The sequence below is a fragment of the Diaporthe batatas genome (assembly GCF_019321695.1).
Source record: "Diaporthe batatas strain CRI 302-4 chromosome Unknown Contig00018, whole genome shotgun sequence".
NCBI classification, from domain to species: Eukaryota; Fungi; Ascomycota; class Sordariomycetes; order Diaporthales; family Diaporthaceae; genus Diaporthe; species Diaporthe batatas.
Window position 1 is genome coordinate 254,510 of NW_025408565.1, and position 21,333 is coordinate 275,842.

General features: G+C 52.8%; 5 protein-coding genes across 5 annotated transcripts; 2 read left to right on the top strand and 3 right to left on the bottom strand.

The window, feature by feature from the left end:
- Positions 1–5,580: 5,580 nt before the first annotated feature.
- Positions 5,581–6,090, bottom strand: KVR01_012237 (uncharacterized protein; the record flags this gene model as incomplete). Its single annotated transcript, XM_044783907.1, has 2 exons — positions 5,581–5,740; positions 5,951–6,090. The coding sequence occupies 2 exons, from the start codon at positions 6,088–6,090 to the stop codon at positions 5,581–5,583; spliced, it is 300 nt and encodes a 99-aa protein (XP_044638815.1).
- A 514-nt stretch (positions 6,091–6,604) lies between these two features.
- On the top strand, positions 6,605–9,452 carry KVR01_012157 (uncharacterized protein). The gene is made up of 2 exons (XM_044790413.1): positions 6,605–7,558; positions 7,800–9,452. The coding sequence occupies exons 1-2, from the start codon at positions 7,166–7,168 to the stop codon at positions 8,994–8,996; spliced, it is 1,590 nt and encodes a 529-aa protein (XP_044638735.1). The 5' UTR covers positions 6,605–7,165; the 3' UTR covers positions 8,997–9,452.
- An 867-nt stretch (positions 9,453–10,319) lies between these two features.
- Positions 10,320–12,141, bottom strand: KVR01_012244 (uncharacterized protein). The gene is made up of 4 exons (XM_044789280.1): positions 11,860–12,141; positions 11,724–11,776; positions 11,143–11,597; positions 10,320–11,034 (listed from the first exon to the last, which is right to left on the bottom strand). Coding segments are annotated over exons 1-4 (546 nt in total). The 5' UTR covers positions 11,861–12,141; the 3' UTR covers positions 10,320–10,997.
- A 158-nt stretch (positions 12,142–12,299) lies between these two features.
- On the top strand, positions 12,300–13,974 carry KVR01_012145 (uncharacterized protein). The gene has a single exon (XM_044782853.1). It carries the CDS (start codon positions 12,416–12,418, stop codon positions 13,928–13,930), a length of 1,515 nt encoding a protein of 504 aa, XP_044638723.1. The 5' UTR covers positions 12,300–12,415; the 3' UTR covers positions 13,931–13,974.
- Positions 13,975–15,846: 1,872 nt separating this feature from the next.
- KVR01_012135 (uncharacterized protein) lies at positions 15,847–20,755 on the bottom strand (the record flags this gene model as incomplete). The annotated part of the gene is made up of 3 exons (XM_044790115.1): positions 15,847–16,710; positions 16,780–17,097; positions 17,213–20,755. The coding sequence occupies 3 exons, from the start codon at positions 20,753–20,755 to the stop codon at positions 15,847–15,849; spliced, it is 4,725 nt and encodes a 1,574-aa protein (XP_044638713.1).
- Between the last annotated feature and the right edge of the window lie 578 nt (positions 20,756–21,333).

Genomic DNA, 21,333 nt, shown 5'->3' on the forward strand with positions numbered 1-21,333 from the left:
GGCTGTCTTTAGATAAAGCGTGGTACAATATTGAAGCTTAATCGGCGTCTGGAGGAGAAGACTATGGGCATCAGGAGGGTGACAGCCGCAATTGACTGCTGCCTTGATCCTCTGAACAGCTTAAGTATAGGGTGGAGGGTAGGACGCACAGCTTCATCAAGCCTAGCGCTTGTCCCGACGTGGCGATGCAGTGCGACCACTGTAGAATCCAGCCACCATCTTTTCATTCTACTCAGCATTTTTTGTCAATTCTGGGCTTACAGTGCAGCTATATGCAGCTAGCTACATGTGACCCTCGTTTCCCCTCTTCGATCAACTCGTTTACTCGACTCTCATTGTTACCCCGCTCTCACGATACTAGCCTTCAAGTCAGAGCAATGGACCGACAGGATAAAGCATCGGAGGAACTCGAGCTTGCTGACCAAAATGGAGAAAATGTGGCAGCTGCCATAACGGACAAGGCAGGCAAATTATCGGACAGAGAAGAGACTTTGGTCCCATTCCCGAGGTATTCAGCAGAAATTGAGGGAGAACAAAGGTGCGTATTACTCCAAAAAGTTTAAAGAACAGGTTTGATTGATAGCAACATCAGCTCCAACGTTGAGCCGCCGGCAGAAGATCGAATCTCCGTGGAGATCATTGCCGCGGAAACAGAAGCCCCTAACATTCAAGAGAGCTTGGATGTTGAACGAGAATCTGAGTCGAACCGTTCCATGAGAAGGGTCACCTCGATACTTTCTGAGAGGGATGTTGAGTCGGCTGTGCCGATGCGCGACTGGAATCCAACTGATTATCAACAAGGTGATCAGCCGATTCGTTTCACAGATGTATCAGGTTCCATAACCGCCAGTCCGGAACATGAACGGAGTTCCATGTCGGAAATTACAAACCCAGCTAAGATTGGCGGTCAGACAAATTCAGCTCAGGGCGACGAACAAGATCCCACGCACACAGCACCAGAAAACGATGGATGGTCACCTTTGCATGCAGCCGTTGAGGCTGGGGATCTGGAACTTGTCCACAAGTTGATGGAGAAAGGAGAACCGGTGGAAGCCGCTGCTACAGATGGCAGGAAACCGTTATTCATTGCCGCGGAGAAAGGATTCGTGGAGATTGTCGAGCTCTTGCTGAGCAGTGCCTCAGTTGAATCTTTCAATGAGGTCGATCACTCAACAGCCCTGATCCGTGCATGTGAGGAAGGCCATAGTGAAGTTGCCAAATCTCTGATTGAGAATGGTGCCAATATTGAGGCCATCAATAAGGATGGTCGGACCCCTTTACTTATCACGGTGGCATCTCAGAATTACGATCTACTGATTTATTTGCTCCAGCATGGAGCAGACAAGACGATAATGTTGGGGGATGGGACAACGGCCGAGGTCCTCGCCAAAGACGACATGGACCTTCTCAGAGTATTGAAGCAGAACTATCTACTTCAAGGACCTGAGATCGGGGCTAAGAAAAGCGAACCACGGCAACGGTTCAGATATGTTCGAGCTCCCGAGGAGCCACACAGTGATGATCAGAAGGCTGCGTGTAGGGCCATCCAGGCAGAAGTCATTCAGTTCTACATTGGTCAGCGCGAACAAAGGTCTCAACCGCTCTCAACCTCCATGCATGAACTTTTGTACGGAAAAGGCCCCGAAGAGCTACTGAATGCTCCCATAGTGAGCCCACCGCCTGGCTCACCTGTGGGATCTCGAAGGGACAGGACTACGAAAAGGCAGCCAACCTTCACTTGGTATCATATTCCAGCGAACAACGTACGTCCCCTGCACTCCCGCCTCTTGAAACCCTGGCTTCAGCTCACTTATGGATAGATCACGTGGGTAAATGTATGTGCTCGAGTATAACAACCTTCAGGTTTTGAGCACCGAGCACTGAGATGTGGGAATTATAGGACTTGATACTTAGACTGCTTACTGAAAAGAATCCGGCTGCCGCAATGCCGGACGAAGACTTCCAATCAAAGCTGGGCCTCAACCTTGTCAAGGGGCGCGGCACACGACTGCAGACCGCAGCCTTCTCTTATATGAGGCCATTGTCCAAGTCTATCCAAGTTGGTCTTCTCATGCGGCTACAAAATCTCAATCATGAAATGCTAACAGTTTGCATGAAGACAGAAACGACTGCGACATGGGATAGTACAGGAGAAGCGGATCAGACTGTCTCCTTTGTGAGAACCAACTGCCTTTGACATGGCGGTACCCCGCCCAGGTCCACGGGTGCTCATGACTGCTAAGAGTGTGATCACAGGTACCTTTTCTCAGTTATGAGACGTTCGAAAACCACATTCAGATGACAGACCACTTGACTAGAGCAGAAAGCCGCCGAAACTTAAATCCATTCTTCGCCTTCGGAAATGGCACGCATGGGAGTCCCTTTGGGAACCTTGCAGGTCGGCATCTAGATGGCTTCCCTCCAATTCGGCCGCGGCCGCGTTCCTCAGCTTTCTTTACTCGTGGACCTCCGCTACCTCCAGGCTTTAGTCCTGTAATGGTGCCTCCGAGCAACGTGGCCGCTGACTTGCATCTGCGAGGAGGCTCGGGGCCACCATCTCCTATTCCACAGTATAAACCATCAAAACAACCCCACAAATCGACCTTTGCTTGGTTTCTGGGTGACAAATGGTCAAAATCCAAGAGAAAGAGCATTGGGAAGACTGGAGGACATGGATTGGGACAAGAACCTAGGGATGAAAATCCCAACGAGCTTCTCATACGCGGGTATGGGGTGGGGGATTGGAACGGCCAGGCCCCGTTCCAGCCACGGAGGACATTAGATCAGTACTTTTACTCACATCTAGACAACACAGCTCACCGTGACAGAGATCAGGTCGTCTATCGTTGGACTCGAAGTGACCGTCCCAAGATCTTCATGGTTGATCAGATGTGGCTGTGGATCCTCAACGGAGGTTTGTGGCATACAGACCGAATGCACATGTGCCGTCTAAAAGCTCTTACTGACAAATAATTTTTAGACACTCTCATCACCTGCATGCCAAATAGGTGGCAGGAAGGAAGCAAACGCACTCCTTCAGGATTGACGGCTGCCAAAGGCGAAGATAACCTCGTGCGAGGCCCATCTATTGAGCATCCAGCACCTCTGAGCCCGACCAATGGCCCTTTCATGACAGCGGCTGATGGAGAGAATGTCGGACCGAGCGTTGATTTTGACGGAGTTGAATCCATACCCGACATTATTGACGTTGCATTCAGTGGCGAAGACTATCTGCCAATCGACCCTCAACCTCCTGGCCTCCACCCCCCGATAACAACCCCTGGAAGGCCCAAAGTCAGTTCACATTCAGCAGATGATCCCATGAATGTTCAGCATAAAGTCCTACGCCATTTGAAAGAAACTTCTCGGAAGCCTATTGAGTCTATATATGACCTGGCTGGACTCATTGCCACCTGCTGTGCGTCAACATTTGACGAAACACAGATACCAGAGGATATGCAATTCTTTGACTTTTTCGAGAGGTCCATAGGCAGTGTGGTGTGTGAACCTACAAGTCTCAATGTATTTACTTTCGCTCACTCAAGATAGGTAGAGAAAGCCACACAAAGCCTTCATTCGTTCAAGTCTGGCCTGGATTCAAACCACAATCACCACGACGAACAGAATTTACTCAACGATGAGCCAACGTATGACGATCTTAACATAAAGAAAGAGATAGATCTTCTAGTTGAGATCGAAGATATACAGGACGAATTACACATATTGACGGTGGTTTTGAGTGATCAGAAGAGGGTGTTGCGTCAGCTCGACGAGATTCTGCTGCAGGGAAGAAAGAAAAACGGGCATGTCTCTCGGGAGGGAGAGAAACCTCATCCTATAATAGATATCGGTTGCATCCAAGGCCACATGGCTCGCATCACCGAGATGGAGAAAGTGGCTGAGAAGACACAAAAGTCGGTAAGTAATAAATGTCGCGTAGTATTCACATACTGGGAAACAATAGGGACACTGTCAATGGATTTGCTAAATTGAATACAGATTTATCATCTGATAGACCTGAAGCAAAAACAGGCAAACTTCTCCGAGGCCATCTCAGCACGCATGCTGGCGAGAGAAACGGCCAAGAACACAGAGCTTCAGATCAAGCAAAACAAGGAGATTAGTAAACAAGCGGAGGAGACTGCACGACAAGGGAAAACTTTGATGGTCTTCACTGTTGTCACGATCATTTTTGTATGTATTATGGTATTTTTGATGCAAGAGTGCACTTGTGCTGCTCTTTAACCGTCTGATAAACAAGCCTCAATGGGCAAGACAACTGGTTTGCGAGCGACCGACTGACACATCGCCAGCTACCCTTGTCATTCATGGCTGCATTTTTTGCCATCAATATCGACGCCTTCCCAGTCAACCAGGACGGGAAGCTGGAACTCGGTTATATTCTGAAATATATGCGTAAGTGGCCCTTTCTAGTCTCATGTCATCTTCTGCTAACTACTAAACCACCCAATGCCTGCAGTAAGCATCAGTCTTACTTTAGCCATCCCATTTGTCCTGCTCGCATTGAGAATTAATGATGTCAGGCACGCGGCTCGTAGTGTCGACAGAGGAGTTCGCAGGGCCCTAGTATCCCCTCGTCTCATCCCAGTCCTCGGGTACACCGCCCTAAGCCTGATTGTTGTTGTCGTTCCGTCAATTGTATGGACATCAAAGCTGGCAACCACGGCCAAGATCGCAGCCACGGTTTGCCTGGTGATTTCCGTGCTCTTAGTTGCTATAGGATTAATTGTGGGGCGGCTTTACTATGGCGCGAGGCGCACCATCAACGTGAAAAGCAGTTCGGGGTATTGGTCTGACCCAAGCTTATTATTGAGCTCTGGGTGACTAATCGGACCCACCCATTGTAACACTCCATTGTCTATAAGTATCGGCTTCCTACGCTCACTATTCATAGCTGAATAACCAGTCAATTTGCTTTATTCAATGTGCCCTGCTCGGAATCGTGACACTTACGGTGGGGCTTTTAGGCAGCCCGCATTAGTTGCGGAAGCTTGCAAGCTTTACTCAAGTTTTAAGACTTATCCTTACCATCAATTGATAAGAGTTGCCATTGCCATCACTATGTTGACATTTACCAGATCGTGTTGCTCGTATACCCATTAGGTAGGGCTACTGGAGGAAAGCCGTCTGGCATGCTCGCCTTGGGATCTTGAAACGCCCACCCCACCGCCCCAATCTCAGACCCGAGAACCCTTGCTACAGACAATAGCTAATCCAGTTTGTGGGCCAGCAAGATTAACTAGCATCCATCAGCCGCATCAGTTCCACCGGGGGGGGGGGCTTCGGTTGTATCATTTCCCTGCCATGACGAGCGAGCCAAGAATAACACCCATTCCCGGGTTGAAGCCGGCAACCTTGGAAGGGTCACGTGCAATCGGACCACTCACTGCCTTTGATCATGGCTTAGACTGGTTGGTGGTGGCTCGGTACATAGCATCCAGACAACACAGGCACTGCAACTAGTTAACAAGGCCTGCTACCTAGGGTAGGTCTCGTGTCCAATCATTGGAAGCAGCGCCTAAATGGACCACCGGAGAAGCCTGGCAGTCCCTAGAGATCTTAAAGTCTTTTTGTGGCCTTCTTTTTCCCTCCATGGCATGCTGAAAGACGAGCCAGGCGTGCAGTCTGTGGGCCCCGGGCACAATGAGATCCGTGAGGTGCGCGCTCCTCCACCGTGGACCGCGCAAGCTGAGACGACAAGGCCCAGTTTTGATACTCGCTACTTTTATCGTACCAACTTTCAGCACGTACAAGAACGTATTGAGCCACAAATGGGGAAAAGGCCAGCACACACAACGCTGTCTTGCGCACAGTGGTGTATAGGAGTGGAGTAAACCCACCTCATGGAGATGGTAAACCTTCATGTACGGGTCAAGAAAGGGGCATTTCCAATGCAGTGTTGTCTTTCAGGGCGTCTAGGGCTACTGACAACAGACTAGCATGATCATGCAGTGTGTGTGTATCACTGATGCTGCAGCACTCTTTCTCCTGCAGCCTTTCATCTAACAGCCACCTGGGCAGACCCTCTTTGACGAACCGGTGTTTGCCCTGGCATCCGAAGAGCTGCATGAAGGGCGGGAACCATTGCCTGGCCAAGCTGGAAGAGAAGCAAACCTCGGATGAAAAGGCATGGGCGGGTTTGTTGTCAATTGAAATGACTTGCTCTTGCCGTCATTGTGAGGGGGAGAAAGGTGGACAGTAACAGAGAGATGGATTGATGTTTCCCCTGGCAAAGAGACTGGGGGTAGATTTTAAGGTGGGAACCGCTTGCAACTGATGCAACAGAATGATATGCTTATGATTCGGTTCCCGACCATTTGGAATTGCTGGTTCACATGAATTGATCCCGTCCAACCGAGCCAAGACAGAACCAAGACAGGTAGTCCCACACTACGACACAGTTACGGGACGGACGGTACGGTGGTGGTGCTGCTGGTCACGTGGCAGCTGAGCTCCGACCCCTGCCAGCCAGCTGGTTCCGTTTCACCCGCGCAGCCCCACTTTGCCGTATCTACCACTTACCGATCCACCTTGATGAATTAGGCTCCGTCGGGCCAAAGACCCCCTCCCCCCGTCGCCCCCCCAGTCCCAAACCAGCTCTCCTCTACCAACGGTCACCCCATCGCCCACCCACCACTCGCCCGAACAACCCCAGCTGCCGTCGACTTTCTCACGGAGCGACTGCCGGTGCCACAAAACGGTAGACACCCCTCCGACCGACCCCATCGTGAGCCGATATCCAGCCCGCGTCTTGGGATTTATTCTCCGGATCAGGGTCTCTTTCTTCCCTCCTTGGCCGCCCTTGGCCTCTTTTTGGATCATTTGCCACCATCGTCCTCGTCCCTCGCGGTGGTCTGGCCCGGCCCAACCCAGTCCTCGACGGTCGACTCTGCGACTCTCGCCCGTCTTGTCTCGGCAGAGTCGAATCGCGTGGGCCCCCTGCCTACCTCCCCCCGAGTCGACCAGCTGGACCGCCTGTCGTCTGAGATCACCCTGGCGGCAGCATCGACCGAACCGGCAGCATAGGCGGCAACACCAGCCCGCCTGCTGACCCCAGTCCAGTCGAGTCGAGTCCAGTCGATCCCCCGACGACATCCCCGACGACATCCACCGTGCTCGGCGCAACTGCCCACCCTCGGCAACCATGTCCGACGGCGAGGACTACGGCTCCCCCGAGGCCGTCCAGCCCGGCGGCGGCAACAGCGGGCGCCAGCACACGCCCTCCCACCGCAAGGGCCCGCGCTTCAGCTGGACCCCGGCCTACGAGGCCACCTTCTTCCGGTCGCTGTGCGAGAGCGTCAAGCTGGGCCTCAAGGACAACCACAGCTTTAAGCAGGAGGCCTGGGACCGCGCCGTCCAGGCCCTCGCCGAGCGCCACGCCGCCTACCCGAACAAGGGGCACCTCATCAACAAGAGCGACAATGCGCGTAAGAAGTTCCGCCTGTGGAGGGGCCTGAGGGAGGACCCGGAGTTCCTGTATAACCCTAATGCGAGGACCGTCACCGCGAGCGAGGAGGCCTGGAGGGCGCACATCGAGGTGAGCCCCTTTCTCTGCATCTGACATTGCACGGTGGTGTGGGCTCGGCAACGGCTCAAACGAGATTGGGGCCCGAGGGTCCTGGGCCCTCTCTCATAATCTTACTGCAACTGCCCCGTCATCGACACCCTTCCTCTCCACCGGGGGTCGACGACGGGCGTGCTTGGGGTTACTGATGGCAGCGGGGTGTGATTTCTAGTCCATTGCGAGACAGGCGCTGACGCTATCTGCACAACTACAGAGGGAGCCCCTTTCGAAATCATTACGCAACCGCCCCTTCGAGCATGAGGAGTACATGGAGATCCTCTTCCCAGACGTCGTCGGGTCCGGCGGGGCGCCAAAGCGGATAACGAAGCCGCGCCGCAAGGGGACAGACTCGATGATGGAGGGCGACGAGATGGACGACACCCCCGGCACCAACGTGCTCAACCTCCTCGGCGCGGACAACTCGCTGTTCCAGTCCACGCCCATCCAGACGCCCATCCAGCCACCCACGGTGCCATCAAACGGCACCGTCCGGCCCACCTCGACGACCATGCCCCCGCGGACCTCGATCGCCTCGTCAAGCGCGCTGACCCCGCCCGACGAGGTGCCGACCGAGCACGCCCACGCCCAGAACGGCAACACGCGCAAGCGCTACCTCGGGTCCAACAACGGCGCGGGCCCGTCCGGCGCCGGCGAGAAGCGCCGCCGCACCGCCAACAACAACTACATCGACCTGACGCACTCGGCCCAGCTGGCCAACCCCGAGAACCCGTTCCAGCTCGGTAGCAACGGCGCCGCCGCCCCGATCACGAACGGCAACGTCAACACCATTAATACTACTACCAATGGCAGCACAGCAAACACCAAAACCAGCCACCAGCACGCCGCCCAGAACCCCCAGAGCGCCGCCGCGGCCGCCGCCCCTACGACAAACGGCGCCACGGCCAACAACACCAACAGCAGCAGCACCAACAACCCCCCAGGCGGCGGCGCGACGAACCGCACGCAGCACTTCCAGGACGCGATGATCGTGATAGCGGAGCAGATCCGCGCGCAGCGGCTCGTGCCCGCGCAGCCGGCGGCGCCCAACTGGCCGCAGCAGGCGATGGAGGTGTTCTTCCGGGACTTTGGCGACGAGGAGATGGACCTGCAGATCAAGATCGGCGAGAAGGTGCTGTGCGACAACAACAAGGCCATGATGTTCTGCATGATGCCCGAGGACCTGCGCCGGCACTGGGTCAAGCGGCTGCGGGAGCTGCATAACCTCAATGGTGGGGGCGGCGGCGGGGGAGGTGGGGGTGTTGTGGGCTCGTCGTCGAGGGCCGGCGACATCAATATCCCCCCCGGGGGCGGCGGCGGCGGCGGGATGATGGCTGTCCCCGGGATGCAGATGGGCGCCGGGCCGATGGGGGGCCAGGGCAATATGCTGCGGAACGGGAGCCAGATTGGCTGATCTGAACCGTCCTTGGTTCCCGTCTTTCCATCCATTCAACAATGATTGATCGAAACAGATACCCACACATATGCACACACACACACACACACACACACACACACACACATCACACTTCGGGATCTGGAAAAAATGCTTTCACAAACGGAGTTCATCTGGCTGGATTGGGTTTTTTTTTCTCGTCCTTCTTTTTTTTCTTCTTCGGGAGGCTGGTTGGTTTCTTGTGAACAAGGAGAAAAATGGCACGGGAACTTCTGGCAGGGGCGAGCGGGTGGGCGGCTGGGTGGCGTTTTCTTTGATTTCTTCACACACACCTCTTCTTCGTTTCGTTGTGTGTGCGGCCCCGCCAGACCCAATTTGTTTTGCATTGTGCTGCCGCTGCTTTGAAATAAACTCCACAAGGGATTTGTTTGATTGACTTTAATTGGAAAGCGTTGATGTGGTGGAGGAGGAGGGGGAGGAGGGAGGGAGGGGGGAGGCACATTTTTGCTTTGCGGATCCATGGCTGACATGATCAAGTACACTTGGGCACACGAAATCAACCACCACCACCAATACCACCACTACTACTACTACCATACACACCAATGATTGGTATCCAGGGTGGCTAGCCCAGCTCCTCATCTAGGTTTCTGTCGCGCTTGCTGGGTGGGGTACTCGGAAACAGTAACTAGTCGACCGACAGACCGATGGAACATACATTTAATGATTACGCTCGTTGCCCGTGAACATCAATAGGAAGGCATGCATGTACTATGTCTAGTCAGATGGATTGATGTCTGGCCAGCCGTACGTGCGATCAAGTCATGTCAAGTCAAGTCCGGCTGCTGAGTGACTCCAGCATGAGTGGCCAGCGAGAGAAGAAAATCCTACAAAGAAAAAAAAAGGGGTGAAAGGTTGGGCGATTGGTCCCTGTGACTGAGTGCTGTTGGTATCGTCTGGCGACCTTGGGCGACTCCTAGTAAGGGTAATAGTTAATAATGTAGAAGCTAGAATAGAGTTATGATTATATAATGTAGGTAAGTATATAATCCAACAAACGGCAGGTTGAGGCCGCATAGAGGTGACTGACAGTGGATGCCATTGCAACCGTGCACAGGATCAATTGTACGTCAGCGGTTGATCCACATTGCAGCACTGAACCCAAAGATGGACAACAATTTCCGGCTGATGGAGGACTGATTTGGTAGATAGAACCAGCCAGCCAGACATCCACCTCCTATCTCCAGCCTCTCATACTTACCATTCCTACCTGAAATACCACCTCTCACAAGTTCATCCTTTCAAATGAAAAACGGGTAGCTTATCACCGTTGTTACTAGGCACATACTAACTACCTAGTTGCCTCCACGAGACGCCTAGAGTCCAAACCCTGACCGTTGTGGAAATGCAGGAGTTAGATAGGCACAGTACTGGCCCGTGCCCGTGCGGGACCGCTGTCCGGGTTCTTTTCCACAGCAGGGCTGGAGGGAGCCCCTTGAGTTCGGATTCACTCCGAGGTGCCGTTGACCACAATTGGCAGGCTTGGGCCTCACATGGATCGGCTAGCACGAAGGTGACTGACTGCTAGCAAGCAGCCTTTTGACCAACTATCGCGTATCGGCTTGTGCCTGCCCTGCCTGCTCTCCGCGCAGGGCAACATCAATCGGAACTTCATGAAGGGACTCGGAGAAGGGCTTGCTTGGTTGATGTGGTATATCTGCCTGAACGTAACGTCAAGAAGAAAAAGGGGCTTTCCCCCACCATGACCGACCAACACGGGCGAACGGCAATGCGTGGGCCATTACGGACCAAGACTAGAAGAGCAGTAAAAGTAACAAGAGATGAAAGAACTCAAAAACTCCACGCATCAAACTAACTCCAGAGAAGAGAATGCTCTCGTGTCTGTGTCGTCCGTCCATCATTCGCAAACCCGTCACATCAATGGCCACGCGCACCCCCCCCTAACACTCAGTTCATGAACGAGAAGAGATCAATGCCTGCCCCCGGCGTCCGCTCACCCTACGAGCGCTTGGATCCACGGGCCTTGGTGAAGTATCTGCAGGAAAATCAAAAGGTCAGCACACGTTTCCCCAAGGATTGAAGGGAAGTAGTAAGGCAGGCAAGATGGGGGAGAACAAAGAAAAAAAGAGAGAGAAAAACCCACCGGCCAAAAACCCCCTCCACAACCCCAACAACCCCAACAATCCCAGCCCCGATCCCAGCAGTCCTCCAGCTGAACTGCCCCCGCTCGTGCAGGCCCCACGCCTTGTACCCCAGCACGGCGCCGAGGCCGACGACAAGCGCGACGTTGGCGGCGGCGAGCCCCTTGGCCTGGCCCTCGGACAGCTCCGCGACCTTGGAGAGCAGCCAGCCGTCGGCGCGGGCGGCCTTTTTGCGGGCGGCCTCCTTCTTCTGGCGGGCCTTCTCGCGGGCGGACGCCTCCTCTTTCGCCTGCTCCTCGCGCTCGATGCGCGCCGCCTGCGTGTCGGTCTGGATCGACTGCTCCATGAAGTCGGAGGGGACGGTGCGCACGGACTGCGAGTCCACGTCGACCAGGCTGCTTGTCGAGGTCGTTACGGACTCGTCGGGGATGATCTGCGGGGGCTGGGGGGCGGCGGCCTGTGGGGAGGTGGTGGTCAGTATTTTGAGGTTTGCTTGTTTTGGGGGGTGATGTTTGTGAGGTGGATGTGTAGCTGTGTGCGTGTGCGTGTGTGTTTTTCTCTGGTGGTGAGGGGGGAAACATACCTCCTCGGGGGTCTGCTTGGGGCCAGAGGCGGCGACGTCTGCGTAGGAAGACACTGTGGACGTTTTGTCAGCGGCTGATTGATTCTTCGAGTAGAGAGCTAACTACAGCAAAGCCATTCAGGGAGGGGGGTCATACTCTTGATGGGATCGTGAGCGATAGAGGAGAGGGGAAATGTTTCAAGTCGACGTGAGAGAGAGATCTTCAGGCACGCTGCAAGTGGCTGAAGGGTGTCAGATGGACGGCTTGTGATTGTTGTTGTCGTTGGCTGGGCTGAGAGAGGTGGGAGACGGACGGGTGATGTTGTTATGTGGTCTGTGATTTGCTTTTTGCAGCTGGGCAAGCAGCAAGAGGGAAATCCGGGAACATGTGACGTTGAGGGAGAAACCGGGTTTGCGATTGGGCTGCCAGTGGCTAGCGACGACTCATCTTGGTGACGATAGAGCTTGGGTGGTGAACCCCCCTGCCGCCCTACCTAGGTATGACGTATGCGGCTAGAGCTCGTTGTGGGAAGGCACCCACCACCAGCCAGCCCAGCATGTGAGCTTGGCCTGGTCTGGACTGGGCTGACTGGCCAGGAGCACTTGTGTCTGAGACCCACCACCACCAACCCACTTTGGAGGCCATGATCCACAACCCGTGCAGGGATCATCGTGACTTCTTCCACAGCTTCTAATCGTACACACACCTAGGTATGGAGGAGGCCCCCACTATGGCGTCGTCGTTCCCCTTGGATCGACTCCCAACCGAGCTGGTGCGGCAGGTCGGCTCCTGCCTCTCGACTCACGATGCCCTCAGTTTCTGCAGGTCGTCCAAGAGCATCTACCCCCTTATCCACCCGCTGCTCTTCCACCACGTGACCATAAGATGGAGCCCATACTCAGCAGTCGTCCCCCCCAACATCACCTCCCTCCTGCAGTTCATGCTCAGGAACCCTTCCTACGCCGGGTACATCAAGACCCTGGACCTGCCACGTGTCGTCTACCGCTCGTGCGTCGCCTGGTCGCGGGACTTGAAGGGGGGTAACCCGTGGCACTGGAGCCCCGAGGACAAGGCACTGGCCAGGGCCGCCCTCGAGGACTGCCATCTACCACACGCAGAGAGGTGGTACACCGCCGTGGTCGAGGAGGCCAACCTGGGCGCCATCATCGCCCTCGTCCTGGCCCAGTGCACCAACCTCCGGCACCTCACCGTCGACGCCTGCTTCTTCCCCAACATCAACGAGTACTTCACCGACGTGCTCAGGTCCGCCATCACGCCCTCCCTCTCACAGCCAGAGCCCCCAGCCCGCCCGCCTCTGCTCCCCAGCCTGGCCCACGTGACCGTGACCCAGGACCGCAATCTCATCCCCCACGACGACCACGAGCCCCCGAGCGCCGCCCCGCCAGAGGCCTTCCTCCTCTTCTTCTACTTGCCGCGGCTCGCCACCCTCCACCTCGGCTTCGAGCGCGTGAGCTTTATCGCCTGGAACAGGCAGCCCTGGGACCCCTACAAGCTGTTCCGCTGGCCCCTCGCCACACCCCCGCGGGCAGCGACACTTACCTCCCTAGAGCTCGACAATATTGTGGCCTCCGGGTATGCCATCGAGTTCCTGCTGCAGCACACCCCCGGCCTCGAGTCGCTCGTCTGCGGCTTTAGTCCCCTGGACATGGCCCCGCCGCTCAACCTCAATGACCTGCGGCGGGGGCTCGACCACGTTCGCGGTACCCTTACACGTCTTGCCATACGGCATGACGTTGAGAACGTCAAGACCGTCGACCCCACGGCCAAGACGGGGGTGGTACACGGGAAGCTCGGGCCCCTCACCAGCCTGACCTCCCTGCGCAGCCTCGAGATCTCCCCGCACCTGCTGCTGGGTGAGGCCGAGGCGGGCGCCGACCCGCACACGGCGCCGCCGCTCGGCCCCCTCCTCCCGGCCGGGCTGCGGAGCCTGGTCCTCAACGCTAACTTCAGGCGCGACGTGGAGTGGCCGGCCGAGTCGGTCGCCGCCCTGCTCAACGACTTCTTCTCCGCGGCCGCCTGGAGGACGGCCACGCCGCTGCTGGAGGATTTCTTCCTCTGCATGCACGGTGCACGAACGACGGCGACCCAGTACTGGTATGACGTGAGGGTCAGGGACGAGTTCATGCAGATGGTTGAGGACCAGGGAATCATGTGCACCATGCACACATATGAATATGCAAATTATAACTGGGGCGATTTAGATTAGAATTAGCTATAACATACCTCTTAGAAATAGAAGTTATATTTTAACTACTAGTTTAAAAGTAACTATTAAATTATATAGATATATATTATACTTTTCTTAAATATTTTAATTTAATATATTAAATTAAATATAAGTTAATATCCACTCACTTAATAATTATATTTACTTACTTAATTTCTTTTAATTACTCACCTAATATAAGAATTTATATATATAACTTATATAAAACTATATACCTAACTAAGATTCTTTAAATTTTTAATACTTTAAATATAAGCTTTTTCTAATACTTTTTCTAATACCCCTTTTAACACACTTTTTAATATACCTTTTAACATACTTTTTAACACACCTTCTAATATATCTTCTAACTTATATATATTTAAGTACTAACTAAGTATTTAAATACTAATTAAATGTTAAAAAGCTAGAAGTTTAAAGTATTAAAGGGTTAGAAAGAGTATTAAAAGGTTAAAAAAAGTATAGTTTTTACTTTTACCTTTTTAATTTCTAACTTTTTAACGTTTAGTTAGTATTTAAATACTTCGTTAATACTTAAATATATATAAGTTAAAAGGTTTAAAAGGTATATTAAAAAGTATAGTAGAAGGTATATTAAAAAGAATATTAGAAAGAGTATTAAAAGGGGTTTATATTTAAAATATTAAAAATTAAAAAAGGAAATTATATTATAAAGTCTCTTAATATTAATTTAAAAGGTACTTATAAATATAAGGGAGTTACTTAGAAAAATTAATATTAAATAAATAGTTAATAAAAATTAAATAAATAAATTATAATAATACAGGCTTATAAGTACTGGATTCTAAGTTAGGGTAACTTAGAATTATAGTCTTTTAGCCGAGGCGTCCTTACGCAGTACTACAGGGATCTATCTCAATTCCAAGTTAACCAGGGTCGTAGGTTCAAGCCCCCACAGTTCAAAAATCTTCAATCAGTTCCTAGTCACTCTAAGATAAGTCCCCACGGTACCCAGAGTGAAGGCAAGCCTCCGTTTAACAAACAACTAAGAAGTAGGTATCCGTAAACCTTAGAAACTAACACCGTACCGTAGATTTTCAGGCCTCCTATAGGCTAGCGTACTAATTCAACGATAAGTAGTTAGTCCCTACGAATTAAAATTCCGTCATCTCAAAACCACTCCTCCGTTTAAGCGGTCCTAATAGGCTCTAATAGACCTTAAACGGAGGATATAACGGTACGGGCTTATAAGTACTGAATTCTAAGTTAGGGCAACTTAGAATTATAGTCTTTTAGCTAGGGCATCTTTATACAGTACTATAGGGATTTATCTCATAGATATAATTATTAAATAAGTAGATATTAGCTTATTAAGTATTAATTATATAATTATTTATATTAAAGTAATTAATTTATATTTATTAATTATAAAATACTTATATTTATAAAATAAGTTTAAAAGTTAATATATTAAAGAATATTTTAAAAGATATTAATAAATTTTGACGATTTATAAATAATTTATTTAAATTAAATAATTAATGGAAATTTAAAAATAACTTTAAATTAAATATATATATATAAATTAAAGATAATAAATATTTAATATAAATAAATTAAATATTATTAAATTCTTTATTAATTAAAATCTTTTTAAATCTTTAATAAATCTTATATAAGTCTTATCTTATTAATACTTAACTTTATTAACTAGTAGTACTTATATAATCTTAAACATTATCTTTAAATTAGGGTAAATGAAGTGTACAACTTAATATAAAATACATTGTGATATCTTTCATTCGATCCACCATTCGAAAATTCACTGTTCTTTCTCCTTTCCAACTTCATACACAGATGGCACGATGGTCTTGACCATCGTGGCTTTCCCCACGGCCTACTCGTTCAGACTCGTGAAAAGTCCTACAAGCCCTCTAAAGTACTCCCTCAATGTTGGTCACCAGGCTACTTTGAGCGGCAGCACGCTCTGCCACTTCCTCCAGGCTCCCCTGTCCTGTGATGTCGAAAATAGCCACATCTGTCTTCAAGGTCTTTGCAAACCAGTTGCGGATCTCCACCGCCAGCAGGGAGTCCACGCCGTACACGTGAAGCGGCTGCTTCGTGTCGATCTCGTCCTGGGGGATGGAGGTGGCCTTGGCAAGCTTGCGCCTCAGCGCCTCGACGACGACGGCGGCGGCCTCGGTGGCCGAGGCCGCGCGGCCGAGCTCCTCGGCCCAGTTGCGATCCGACCTGCCTGAGCCGGCCGGGGCGCCGTCGTTGCCGTCCCCGTTGGAATCCCTCGGCAGGCCCTTGAAGATCGGGCGCTCGACGAGCCAGTCCGGGGGCTCCGCGCCCTTTCTCTTGAACTGCGCCGGCGTCACCAGGCCGATGACTAGTTGTGAGAGCTCTGGTGGCTGCGGGATGTCCCTGTCGCAGTAGCGGTCCAGGAGCGCGAGGAACTCGGCCTCGAACACGGGAGCCAGGTCGGCGATCGCCCCCTTGCCCCGGGCCAGCTCCTCGTTCTCGGCCACGATGCCCACGTCGCCCATCCACCCGAGGTCTATGGACAGGGCCGCCTCGCCGAGGGCCAGCCTGTGGGCTGCCAGGCCGTCCTGGTAGGTGTTCCCGGCTGCGTAGTTCGACTGCCCCATGGACCCGACGATTCCGGCCGCCGAAGACAGCATGATGAAGAAGTCTAAGTCCCGCGGGAGATGTGAGTGGAGGTTCCATGTGCTTGGGACCTTTGACTGGATAGACTTTGACCACTGGTCCCAGGTCATTTTCTCGAATAACGTATCCTATGGTTGATTTGAATTGGTTAGAACGAATGCCAACGCCTTCTCTCAATGCTTATGTGGAGTGCTTACCTGCAGAACCATAGTGGCTTGGAGACAGCCTTTGATAGGAGGCATGTCTTTGCACTGATCGAGAGCTGCGATAAGAGCACTGCTGTTGGACACGTCACACTGAGGCGTTCTCACGGTGACGCCTGCCTGTTCTAATTCCTTCACCAACTCCTGCGCCGTCTTTGATTTTGGTCCAGACCTAGAAAGTAAGATTAGGTGTCGCGCACCTCGCTGAGCCATCCATCGCGCGGTGCTACGACCAAGACCTCCGAGACCGCCAGCGATCAAGTAAGAGACAGTAGGGTCCAAGTGACACGAGTATGAAGGTGGCAGCCATGTCTGTTAGAATTGGTTAGTCAACTTCCCGGAGCATGACTTGGTACTGATGGGGGCAATGCGGTTCAAATGAAACTCTCCACTGGTCGAATCAGTACCTAACTAGCAGCTCACTTACCGGAACAACATCCGAGGGCCTCAGAGTCAATACCATCTTGCCAGTGTTCTTGCCAGACTGCATGTTCCTGAACGCACTCTCGATCTGCGTCACAGAATAGAGATTTGATGGCGACGCCACCTTCAAGACTTTGTCATCAAGCAACTTCATGACAGCCTGCAGCTGTTTCTGAAAAAGCGCCGGCCTGTTCTCCGCGATGTAGTCCACAGCAACAGCATGGAAAGAGATCTCACCAAAGAAGCGCGACATGGGGAGGTTTGAGTTCGCCTGGATGTCGGCCTTTCCGAGCTCGATGAACCGGCCGAAGGGGGCCACGCACTCCCAGGATGCAAGCAAAGCCCCGCCAGCTAGCGAGTTCAGCACAACATCCACACCCCGGCCGTCGGTTCTGCGGAGGAGTTCCTTAGCAAACGACGTATCACGGCTGTAGAGTATGTTCTCCTCAGGGACCCCAAACGAATCCCTCACAAGCTTTCGCTTCTCCTCCGTGCCGACGGTCACGAAGACCTGGGCGCCGATGGACTGTGCGAGCTGCAAGGCCATCTGGCCGGTACCGCCAGTAGCACTGTGGATAAGGATGGAGTCCTCTTTCTGAAGGTTTGCCAGCGTTACCAGGGAATAGTAGGCCGTGACTCCAGTGATTGGCAAGGCGGCCGCTTCCTCGACTGAGAGGTATGGGGGCACCTTGACCGCAAGATCCATATGGCAGCGCACGAGCGTGCGAGCACAGCCCAGTACGCCTGCACACACGCGGTCGCCTGGTTGGAACCGGGTGGCAGAGCGGGCGCCCACTCTTGTCACGACGCCTGCGCACTCGCAGCCCACCGTGCTGGCGTTGAACTTGCCCAATACGACCAGCAGGTCGCGGAAATTGACACCGATGGCTTGCACCTCGATTTCGAGCTCGTCATCTCCGATATTCTCGGGCCGGGCTCCGAGTGAGTCAGCCTCCCAACGCAGTGAATCAAGGAGACCCGGGTTTGGCACCTTCAGAGCCAGGGGCGGGCTTTCCTCGATCTTGCGGTCCGTCAACAGTGTGCGGGTCTTTGTGTGGACCTCCCTGTTCAACTGGTCCGATGGGTATACTCGGTTGATCATAAGGGCCCCTTCCCTCTCGACGTACTCCAACTCGCAAGTCTCAGACGATGCGTCCCTCAGTACAGTCGTGATTACTTCGGTGGCCAGCCGCACGCAGGTATCCACTTCCAGAGGGGAGCTCTCAAATTTCAGAGTCACGAATCTCAGGCTGGGATTCTCCGTGGAGAGTACCCGCGCAAGACCCTTGACCATCTCAGTATCAGGGAACGAGGCACTGCTCCTGCAGGAGTGAGAGAGCCAAATTACTACCTTAGCAGTGCCGAGGAGATCTTTGAGTCTTCCAAAAGATTCCTCATCCAGTGCTGAGAGGTAAAGCTCGTATAGTTCAGCAAGGAAAACCAACGTCGAGTTTGGCGCCAATGGTTTGTCGATATGGGTCTCAATTTGACAGGAAACTCCCCCCTGCTTCTCAAGAGTACGGCGAAGGCCCTCGGCCACAGCCGTCTGTGGCTGGTGATCGCGGCCCAGAAGAAGCGTGACCGGTCCCCTCCTCGGCGCAGCGTCCGGCAAGCATTCTGAACCATCGCGGGTGGCAACAATTATGTCGGTCTCGCGAGAAATGTGCTCTGAGTGATCATGAAGCACAAGATCAACACTTTCAAACCCGTTGGCGAGAAGAAGCTCCGACCACCTGGGCACCGGGACACATGGGCCCCATTGCCGGTCGGGCTCGAGCCCAGCCCACCACCCCGGAAGCGTGCCGAAGATGAAACTGTTTCGTAGGATCTCAGGCTCGGTAAACTCTACCAGTATGAGTTTTCCATGGGGTTTCAGAAGCCTTCGCACATGCTGGATCGTCGATGCCAGGTCGCGAGTGGTATGGAGCGCCCAGGCAGCCACCACCAAATCGTAACTTTCTGCTTCGTAGCCTTGCTCAACTGCGTCCCTTTCAAAATCGAGGAGCCGGAAGGCCACTTTGGACTCGAATGTGGAGAACCTTGCTTTGGCGGCTTCAAAGCACGCCTCAGAAATGTCCGTATAGACATATTGACCGAAGCGACGCCCGAGGCCTTCGATTACACAGTTCGTCATCGAGCCAGTGCCAGCGCCGACCTCAAGAACAGACATGTGCGGGTTCTTGTGAGAGAGAAGGGCGAGGTATTTGCTGAGTTGTTTGGAGCACAGCATCTCGTCACATTGTTCCTGGTAGTAACGCTCGGCCAGCCCACTCTCAAAGATCAAGGCCAAGGGATCCTGAACGCCGTGGACAATATTAACGAGCTCACGCCCCACCCGCATAAAGAGCTGGCCTTTGTTGTTCGTTGCCTCCAGGTCATCCATCAGAGCGTCCATGTCACTGCTGTCGTTGATGTTGTGGGCCCAGCTTTGTCCCCTGTCCTTGAGGTCACCGTCCTCATATCTACTGACCTGGCGGTCAAGCCAGCTCACATATCGCGCGATGTGTGGCTCCATCGAAATCTGTGACGATTCGAGAGACCTTGTTGCGTCCCTAGTCTTTTTTGCCAGGTAAAAGAGTGTGGACTCTAGATCCTGATAGAAGCGTGCCGCTCGGAGCTCCATGTCGTCGTGAACAGTGGCATCAAGTGTTGTAGCCCATGACAGCTGCTTAGTGTCCATTAAAGACACGTCTGGTCTATACACCATGTCGTAACATATCTCTCGTGGGGGCTCCGCCTCCGTAGCTGTGTCACTCCCGCCAACGGTCGTAGTCTCAAAATGCGAGATTTCCATGACTAATTCGCCAGACTCGTTCAGGGCGAATAGAGAACAGTCCGTGCCGCGTAACCCCTTGAAGACGGATTTGGTCCAGACTCGGATGTGGTCGGTCTCTGGATAAGAAAATCCCGAGTTCGCCAACCACATTGATCCAATACGCGTAGCCGCAAATCCATTGACCAGGGTCTTCGTCGCGCCCTCCGTCAGCACAACCCAGGAAAGTTGGCCCGCCGCGTCTAGTGTTGTAGGATGCGCTACGTGAGCTTGACGGGCGTTTTGTGACTGCTCTTCTGTCCATCTGAAGCATCGAACGTCGCCAACAGCAATGTCCCCGCCATCCCAGTACAAGTTGTCCATGCCTTGGAAAGAAGGGCCGTACATGAGCCCGTTACTGATGAAGTTCTCATACATCTGCTTCTTCGGCACAGGATGAACGCATTGTTTCCGCGCTTCGTCGAATCTTTTTCGGAAGAAACTGTTCTCGCGATGACGAACATCCTGGTCACCATTGCGGTCGTTCTCGTACACCACTTGGACAAATCCGTGGCAGTTTTCGAACCACCCAGAATTGCTCATGGAATAGACTCGGAACTCGAACGAAGTCGTTGACTTGTCAACCGGGTGGGCATGGTCCGGCCGCATATGCAGCTGCACCTCTGATCTGTCTTCCTCAACCGGGATGGGCGCCAGGAAGACGGCGTCTTGAACCCGGTACCCAGAAATCTGTCGGCTGGGGTCTGCAACCTGCTTCGCGGCCTCGATCGCCATAACTACCATTCCAGTAGCAGGGTAAATAGCCTTCCCATTCACAAGGTGCTCGCCTTTCCACGCTGCTTCTGAAACCTCGAAGAATTTCCGCCACCGAGGCTCCAGAGGATTCCAGTCGCTTACAGGGACACCGAGAAGCTCCTGCTTTGGCGCCCTTCGTAGGCGAGAATGTTGGCCAACAACTGATTCATACCAGTATGACTTTGAATGGTTGAAAGGGTAGGAGGGTAAATCGATGAGAAGCTGTGGGCTCGCGGACGACGACATCCCGATCAAATTCGCGGTTGGAACACTGACCGGGTAGCCACGAACGTATAACTCTCCAACGAGTTTGAGAGCTGATGCGGATGCAGCAACCTGCCGGTTCAGTACACTATGGTACCTCCTATTGGCATCCAGCACTTTGTGATGAGTGAGATTATCAATCACGGGTCGACGGAGTGCTGAGTGGGGGCCGATCTCCACCAAGTCTCGGATGTCTTGCACAGTTCTGGCCGCGCCGAGCTTTCTTGTCTGGGCTTTGTCGACAGACTGTGATATGATAGTCATCGCCTTTACAAACTGAACGGGAGAAACCA

Excerpts from the sequence above, each read along its gene's own strand:
- KVR01_012244 (XM_044789280.1), bottom strand. Across the intron at positions 11,598-11,723 it reads CCAAGCAGACCCCCGAGGAG|GCCGCCGCCCCCCAGCCCCC; the intron begins GTATGTTTCCCC and ends ACCTCCCCACAG. Across the intron at positions 11,035-11,142 it reads GTGGAGGGGGTTTTTGGCCG|ATACTTCACCAAGGCCCGTG; the intron begins GTGGGTTTTTCT and ends ATTTTCCTGCAG.
- KVR01_012145 (XM_044782853.1), top strand. The coding sequence starts at position 12,416 with ATGGAGGAGGCCCCCACTATGGCGTCGTCGTTCCCCTTGGATCGACTC.
- KVR01_012157 (XM_044790413.1), top strand. The coding sequence starts at position 7,166 with ATGTCCGACGGCGAGGACTACGGCTCCCCCGAGGCCGTCCAGCCCGGC. Across the intron at positions 7,559-7,799 it reads CCTGGAGGGCGCACATCGAG|AGGGAGCCCCTTTCGAAATC; the intron begins GTGAGCCCCTTT and ends GCACAACTACAG.